The 9,185-nt window shown below is 38.1% G+C and overlaps 1 protein-coding gene across 1 annotated transcript in view; it reads right to left on the bottom strand.

The window, feature by feature from the left end:
* Positions 1-1,686: 1,686 nt before the first annotated feature.
* The window catches only part of LOC100889158, a 31,071-nt gene continuing 23,572 nt past the window's right edge, over positions 1,687-9,185 (bottom strand). Inside the window, exons 19-24 of the mRNA XM_030997161.1 lie at positions 8,765-8,920; positions 7,794-7,909; positions 6,742-7,013; positions 5,085-5,151; positions 4,384-4,642; positions 1,687-4,195 (exon numbers count right to left, since the gene is read on the bottom strand). Coding sequence (XP_030853021.1) covers positions 3,524-4,195; positions 4,384-4,642; positions 5,085-5,151; positions 6,742-7,013; positions 7,794-7,909; positions 8,765-8,920 — 1,542 coding nt within the window. The 3' untranslated portion in view covers positions 1,687-3,523. The remainder of the gene's footprint in view (positions 4,196-4,383; positions 4,643-5,084; positions 5,152-6,741; positions 7,014-7,793; positions 7,910-8,764; positions 8,921-9,185) is intronic.

Raw genomic sequence — 9,185 nt, 5'->3', positions numbered from 1 at the left:
TGTGCTCATTACGCCACTGATAAAGCATTTCTTGTGTTCCATTTGTGTAGAATTGAGCAATCAAGTAGAATTCTCGCCAACAAAGGGCTCGTGTGAACGTCTTCGGAAAACAGGACTCGTAAATCATATTTATTAGTTTTGAAAAGAGTCATGGATGGACGCATTTTTTTTAATTTTCCCGAACTAAACCCCTTTGAAAAACGAGACTACGGGTGTAAATAAATAAATTTGTTTGACAGGCATCATTACGGTTGTCGTGACAACTTATAATGTTGTTAATAAGGTTACATCATCAGAATCGATGAGTTGGTTCGCAGTAATATAGAGGTATTTCCAAATACGTAAGCCTCTATACCTCAATCACACCGATGTGACCAACTCCAGACCGACTACCAGACCGAACAGCATTGCACATTACGAGTAACGGCCAAGAGTCGGTATGCAGCCGGTCTCTTGTCGGTCTTGTAACGGTCTTCTCGGTGTGACTGGGGTATTACAACAGCTGTCTTCGATGCGTTACCAAAGCCAGGCTAAACCCGCAGTCCCACCGCTGTGCCAAACCGACTCCACACCGATCCCAAACCGACTAATTCTTAGTCTTTTGATTTAAAGTAATTCTTTGTTGGTCTGTTGTCGATCTGGTGTCGGTCTTCCTGGTGCTACTGGGGGTAATAATTCAGTTACACATTTAAACCGACTCCACACCGATTCTTGTCAATTCGGGGGTAATGTAGTTTGTTATGTTTGGTTTGTTGTCTGTTTGTTGTAGGTCTCGTCAGTATGACTTGAGTAAAGACTCTTTAAAGTACGGGAGTGTGACGTCATACTGGCCAAGTTATCAGAGTTCAATTGGATCAAAACAATTTTGTGCTAAAGAATTCGTCTCTATTTTCACGAAGTGACGGTAGTGAATGAAAATCGCATACAATTTGCGTGCGGATTTTCCTCACTACCGTCACTTCGTGAAAATAGGAACGAATTGTGGTGATCACGCTAGCCCCAAACACTAAGCTAACCATACCCTGATTTACCCTGCTCTGGCCCTTTGCTCGAATGATTTCGGGTGAACCTCATGCGCAGACTCTGTTGTTTTGAACCAGTAAACTGTATTAAAACAGCGTTTTTACTGATTATTTAGGTTACTGTATTGTGCTGTCTGCTTTGCATACATCAGTGATTCTTTTGTAAGTCCATGCGAAAGTCCCTTGTTCGGCACCTCAGTGGCAATGGACAGTCATGATAAATTGGAGGTTCTAATTGTTTTAAGAATATTTCTTTTTTGAGTGCAATCCCACTCTTTTTAATTGTTGCCTCTATGTCAAAGTTTCTTGTTCTCTCTTTTCAGTCTCGTCTCTCAATTTTTCTCCCCCTCTCTCTATTATTCTCCTTTATATCATTATATTACTATGGTATATGTATAAATTTGTAAAATCTTTTGTCTTTTGTACTTTTACCCGGTAATAATCCATGTAATTCAGTCACTCGATCGGCTGCCATGTGGAATTCTTTGAGTAAATACCATTACAAATCCAACCCAGATTATGCTATTGATCTTGTAAATATTGATCTTGTGGATTTGGGGCTCTCTTGTTATTTCAATTTTTGCTACCTTTGACAACTGTGTCAAATCGCAATGGAAATACGAATATGAAATAGTTGATTAATAAAAACAATGTGAATACCAACTTTCCACTCCACCATTTACTTTATTACTATATAAGCATGCTTTTATAAATTTCTTGTTGCGCACAATAATACAAATGATAGTAACAGTAATGTTCTGATTTTTCAAGTTATATATCAGCAGTATCAGAAATTAACTAAGCAATTCAACATTGAAACGAGCTACAATACAGTGTGTCCGTGATAATAAAAACCTAAGTTTGTATTCGTAAATTACTCAATAATCCGCAATAATCTCCCAAATTATTTGCTATCATTAATATATACATCACTGAAAAGCTCATTTCATTTCTATCATATGACAACAAGAATATGATAATTAAATCACATACGACTGATTTGAGAATACTAATTATGAAAACTCATCATGTAAAGCCTGATATTCTTATTTTTCATTTTTCTCATTTTAAGGCTATCCTAAATGCCTACCATTTGCACATTTAATTAAAAAAGTATTTCTCCTGTGGCTCTTACTTTCGTCATATGTGAACTTTTCTGAGTACATTTGCACCAATATATTTTTGTCTTACATTTGTATATCTTTATGTAAATTCCGGTAATGTTCATTACAAAATATTTCTTCATTAATTTGTGTGAGTGTAACTTAATATAATTAGGGCTTAGAGACAATTAACCTCGATCGCTATTTGATGGAAAATCATTTATTTGATCATTCTCTGCCAGTTCCCGGCGGAATTTTTTTTATGTTCAACCTTTGCAAAGAAATTAAAAAAGAGAACAACAAGGGGGAACTTTCCTTTAAGCTACACAACCATCATAGTATAATTTCATTTTGAATTATATGAAAGACAAACAAAAAAAATCATTGTACTATTAACATCATCATTATACTTTTTTTCAAAAATGGAAAGACCTCCTCTTTGAGTAACACACCACAAAATATCATATAAAAAAAATTCTGATTATGAAAACTTCGATAAGGTACATATAAATTGAAAAGATATCATTTTGTCATTGAAATATAATAAAGATGATGACAAATGGCAATCACCTGGTTGCCCGAATATGTGGTGACGGAATAGTGGTAATTGCAAAATGCTCGGGGGTTCTTTGTGGTCTAGTGGCTTAGGCATTCGCTTTCTCAGCCACTGACCTGGTTCAATTCCCGGCGGAGACAATTTATTTCAAACTTTGCAAAAAAGAAAAGAAAATAAGGACAGCAAGGGGGACCTTGTATTTAAGCTACGCAACCATTGTTATCTAATTTTCATTCGCAATATTTATATATCATGTCATGACAAAAAGCGATTAAAAAGAATTGAAAAAACCCTCGTACCATTATCATCATCAACATACTTTCCAACAATGAAAATATCTCTTATCTGACTAATAGAACATTAAACATTATTTAACAAAAATCATCTGATCATGAATGCTTCCATACGGTACATATAAATGTACATATATATACTGTCGTCACCTGGTTGCCTAAATATGTGGTGACGAACTATTGGTAATTGCAAAAGCCTTGGGGAAGGGGGACGGGAGGGTTCTGTGTGGTGTAGTGGTTAAGGCATTGGCGTTCTCAGCCAGTGACCCGGCCCGATACCAGACAGAGGCCTCATAAATACCAAATGCTTGGGGAAAAGGGATGGGGGTTCAGCCGACACCCAGCCCACCCATACCCTGCCTAGTATGCCAATATAACATCATGTTCTCTTTAAGACCCTCTTCTTGCTTAAATCTAAATTAATACAAAAGCTGTTTACAATTTTTTTAAAACTCAAGTATTAGAATGAATACATCGCTATAGTCAAAACCAACCTGTGCCATTGGCAGTTGCAAAATCGGTGGTGCTACTGGCATCTATGTCACTGCTCTAATTTCCTTTGTCGATATCTGTTGAATCCGGTGGAAGATTGTCGGCAGCATCATTACTCCTCTCATTGTATTTGGTGCCATTCTCTGCATCCTTAGGGGAACTTACGGCAGCATCATTGTTGGTGGAAGTAACATCATCGGTACCCTCGGTAGCTTTCCTGGCATCAGTTGAATCCAGATTTACAATGACCGTGTCAGCATCCGTGTTGGAGGAAACACCGTCACTTCTCTCAGTGGCTATTGGGATAGATGCATCAAGATGGAGACTTACCGCCACAACATCAGCGCTTGTTGCATCACGATCCGTGTCCTTCTTCTGTTCCTCTGTGGAACTCTGGATATATGTGTTCATGGGTGGTATGACCCCTTCCTCAACCTGACTATCATCAAAGGTCGGATTAAACATACACATATGATCGGGATTGTCGTCTTTGGTAGGCAAAAAGTAATTATCCGAGGCTCCTGGGCGCAAATTGCTATTCATTCCAGCTGACGAGGATAGCGCCGTCACGCTTACCCCACCGCTGGAGGTGGTTGCTTCTTTCTTTACGAACTTGTCGAAACAAGTTAGCCCCCATTTCTTACGGATGTGAGGCTTCCGGACACAGTAGAGTAGAAAGATGAAAAATCCTTGGAAGGAGTTCAGGATGATGAAGATTGGTTGAGCCACCTGTTAAACACAAATGTTTCATAAATAATAATTAGGTATATGGCATTCTCTCTCATGTACTTCAGATACTAAAAATCTAAAGAGGTATTGCTGGTGTATGTAATTATCATAATTGAGTTTTCAAGATACTTCTTAGAAGTGATAAATACCATACATGAGTTATTCTTGAAGCTAGTTGGCTAATTTACCTGACTAAATGTTGGAATCAAAAGAAGATATCCAGCGACCCAGGTCAAACCGAGCACGAGCAAGATGCAGATCGCGTTCTGGACGCGTACTATAGTCTCCCGACGTTCTGCCTTAGCCTCTTTTTTCACCCGACCAGCGAAATTGGCTGACCGGATCAACTGTTGCACCACCAGGATGAAGATGACGATGTTGATGAGGAGGATGATGGACATGGGAATCAGGAGACCACCGATTTGAGCCCAGAATTGTAGAAAGCATCTATTGATAGTAAATATGCATTTTGTAAAGTGACTGAATTATTAAAGTCAATAAGTACTGACTATCTTAGCGACATTTATACAAAATCTTCAGAGTCCTTGAAACATTTTAACTCATAATTTGACATTGTAAATAATTTTGCATTATTGATTTTGGCAAGTCCAAGCTTTGTTGTCCCATGAGTTACTAACAACAACTGAAATGTTTGTATGTGTGGTGACTGCATTCACTTGGTGACCTTTCTAGAGCTTGGATCACAACACATACCCACGAAAGTGATGTCGAAATAGTAATTTCAGATCACAATTGCAATCTTGCTAACTCATGAGATACCAAAGTACAGAAACGTGATTTTGCTGAATCCGAAATTTGAAGATCATGTGGTATGCTTTATGCTATGCAATCCAATATTCCAGCTAAACTGTCAAGCGGTACCACTTACAGATCATCATGGGCGTAAGAGTCTCTAGCAACAGCTCCGGTAAGAACCACGATAAGTGCAGGAATTCCTGAAATGACATACATGTACAAGGAATTACATTTTATAATCATTCATAAATGATAATACACCTAAATTGGCTACGGGCTTAGCTCATTCCTTTCTCTGTTTCTCTAATAGGCCTACTCATGTTATCGTTGTACTGTCCAGCTCACAAGTTTTTACTACGGTTATGGTGACACAATAATTATTTTAAAATTGAATAGATATCTTGATTTTTATAGTCTCTGGGGTTTAGAGTCGTCTTTGTACGAATCGCATGCCATGTTTAATACTTATAATGAGGAAATTAAACATAAATGACAACAACGACGAATCTACAGTATGAACATTGTTAAAGGGAACCAAAACCTTCATACTAAGTTACTTTTGTAATATGTAAGATATTTGAAAAATATTAGTGAAAATTTGAACAAAATCGGGCAAGGAATAAGGAAGTTAGAGCTTTTTGAAATGACTAGTCACTAAAGGGCGGTATTCAATTTGATGACATCATCTGTGGACAATGCAAGTCTCCATGCCTTTTGTACATAAAATTTCATATTTTTTTTGTTTTCTTCATATTTATTTGTGTTCTTGATCCGACTTCATAACATATGAAGTAGAATATCATTTTGCATTCTATATCTTGCTTTCAGGGGAGTAGATTATCTCAATCACAAGAAAGAAGGAAATTCAAAAACATGAAATTATGTACAAAAGGCATGGAGACTTGTCCACAGATGTCATCAAATTGAATACCGCCCTCTAATGACTAGTCATTTCAAAAAGCTCTAACTTCCTTATTCCTTGCCCGATTTTGTTCAAATTTTCACTGAATTTATTCAAATCTTTTAAACTTTACAATAAAAGTAACTTAGTATCAAGGTTTTGGTTCCATTTAAGCTATGGTCACAACACAAAAAGTAGCCTGCTCGGCGGCCGGGCTGCGAGTTTTCAGCCAATTTCGCCCGGGCACCGTTTATTTTTAGGGTATCACTTGGTCGCCGCTGAAGTTTTAGCGCAGAGTTACAATTCGGCAGCGCCTACTCTTTTTTCACTCGCCGCCTGGAGATCAGTCGATCACTGGGCGGCAAGTGCAAAATTAGTCGGCAGCCTTTGACCTAAATCGCTCGACGGCGAATGCTCGATTAACTCGGTGCCCTGGCGGCGACCGCTTGGCCACCGCCCGTATTTTGGTGCCCCGCCGATCATTGGCCGGCCGCCGCGCAGTTTCTTTAAAATGAGCCCCAGGCCGGTGGGAAACCGCTTGGTAAGCGGGAGGTCATCAGTCGGTCACTGCCGGGACGCCGCCCTGAGAAGCTCCCGGATTTCGCCCAGTTCGGGCGACCGAGCAGGCTACAAATCGGTCGGTCGCCGCTCTGGGTTGTGATGATAGCTTTAGATGATGTCTGTTGGACTATAGTCCGTCGTAATGTGATATAACAATGAATATAATACACTGCCAGTTTTGGAATTATTTAGTTCTTTAGAAAACAGAGACAAGTAAATATTTCCTGTGTTATATGAATAAGAATTATGTTTGATCACCCATTCATCATGTTTTAAATTGCTGAAAGTTGATTGCAGAACAAAATATTTAATGAAAGAAATATCTTACCCCATGCAGCTAAGAAAGCCTTGACCATAAAACTCTGGATGTAGGTGTTAAAGATCTTTACAATGATGAGGTAGGTATTGTACCCTTCCACACCCATCCATGCAATGGAGGACAAAACGAAGTAGTGAACTAGGGCCGTCAGGAACCCACAGGGTCCAGCTAAGACCTTACGAGATTCCAGAGAGATCATGATGACAAATGTCGTGTAGAGACACAGCAAGGTCAGGCACAGACAGATGAAGATCTGGCTAGTCTGTTTGGTCCTCAAATCCCTATCAAGATTGCAACATCGGAATACGGTTATGAAAGCGTTGAAGCAATGTTGTACCATACATGTTCAGATTTACCATCACTTCATTAGCCACACAGGAAACAGAAATGTCAAACATCAAGACAAAGTGAAATTAAGGGCAAATTGTTTGTAAAATGAAGGAAGTTTCGTGATTGTGCTCAACTTATATACACGTATCTCTTTTATGATCGGGCACAAATCTCCAGAATTGTCAGGCGTGTTAAATAAAATCAAACTGGGTGGAACTATTCAGGACGATGTCAAAGTGGAATGTTCGAAATGAATATGGATTCTGTTCTATATGCAAACTGCACACCAAGAGGCAGAAGATTTGATTTACAAAGTTGGTAGAATATTAGTGTATATTGTTTAATATTGATATGATACAAACAAATTAATATTGTAACCTATTTGTGACCCTCGTCACACCACCCCTATATCACCAAGCAAATAATCATATTATGGCTGTTTCTCTTTTTCTTCTCTTCTTCTTCTTCTTCTCTTCCTCCTCCTCCTCCTCCTTCCCTTACTATCATGAACTATACATTGTTGATAGTAGTTCTCAACAGCCCTGCTGGTTCAAACAGAAGTGATACGGGATAGAATCGTGCTCCAGATTTATACGTATTTCACAAATCGTTTGATTCACAGATACTTTCAAAAAAAATTCGGGGCATTTGAATTTGACCAGAGAATAAGTACATATTCTGTCTCCTTTGTATTACATTAATGATTGCATATCTTTTCTCAATGGGCTCACTTGTGCCACAGGTAGGTTGCCAATGTGACAAGAAGACTGAAGATAGAAATACAGCAGCCAATATAAGTCAGGATGTTGTATGCCTTCTCGTCAGGGCTCTCCTTTCTATGGATATCCTGTAACATGAAAGAAATGTGTGCCCAAACTGAAACATCTTCTTTGAATGCTCAAATAAAACTGATTTTTATCCATCAGCTTTCATAAAGTCTATGTGTCGTTAATTGAAAACTGAGAAACTGGGAATTCATTATAATAGAAAGTGGTGTAACTTTATATTACTGCCGGGAAAAAAAAAGAATGTCACTTTACTACCTTCCACACAAGACAACACACCTTCAAAAAAATTTTGATCTCAAGCGTGAGAATATTTTCATACCCTATTGAAGACCACCTCTACACTCCATTGTTCTTCGGGAGTTTCGTTGACGATCAGCCATGCACAAAGAAGACGAGGGACCTGATGCGTGGCTGGTCGTCAATGAAACGGACTTAAGTATTTTGTCAACTATGTTTGTTGCTTTGGCAGGCAGCCAGTGAAAACGAATTTGTTTAATAAAAAATTATGGAAATGCAAGCATTACTTTAAACAAACATAACTTTGTTATTCCCAGCACATTTTTCCTAATTGAGGTGTCATATGAAAGGGCAGAAGATGAACTTTCTAGAAATGGGCCCGCCAAATGACTTTTTGGTACCCTCTCTTTGAATTGTTTGTAATCACTCATGCGTGAAATATGCATCATATGAGTTGCATCAAATGAAAGAGGAGGATATAAGCTTTCCAAATATGTGTCATTTATTAATTATGATTGTGATTAAGTTATGTTAAAACCTCGATAAATCTCGTTTTTTTTTCTTGGACGCACTGTATAGTACAAAGACCATATTATTTAATCCGTAGGACCAACTTTATCCCAGTTTCATCAAGAGGATTATCACGTGTAATAATTGCCTAATTGCTTTTCACTGACCATTATAACAGCGAAGTTGGTAAGATGATCACACGCACAGCGCACGTTCTCCTCATCATCAGATGATGTGAATCCAGAAACAAGAACACACCCATCTTGGGACCAATCTGCCTGCTCCTCATCCCAGAATGAACAATTGGGATTCATGTATCCAGGCTACACAACAATAACAAAAGAAAAGCAAGAATTGCATAGACCTATAATACAATTTGTTAATAAGGCATGAAAGAAGACTGAATGGTAATTTTGATTGGTTTAGTTTAAAAGCCCATTTATACTGAGGGAAAAAAGAAAGAAAATAGATTGAAATACGTATAATGTTTAACATTAAATTGTAATATAATCCACTATAGTATTAGAATTGCTGATAATTTTCACTTGCCACTTGTACATACAACTTCATATAAACATTCACTGATGT

This window comes from Strongylocentrotus purpuratus, unplaced genomic scaffold (genome assembly GCF_000002235.5).
Source record: "Strongylocentrotus purpuratus isolate Spur 01 unplaced genomic scaffold, Spur_5.0 spur5_scaffold_4, whole genome shotgun sequence".
Classification (NCBI taxonomy): Eukaryota; Metazoa; Echinodermata; class Echinoidea; order Camarodonta; family Strongylocentrotidae; genus Strongylocentrotus; species Strongylocentrotus purpuratus.
Note: the sequence above shows the minus strand (reverse complement) of the source record. Positions and strands in the feature narration are given on the sequence as shown.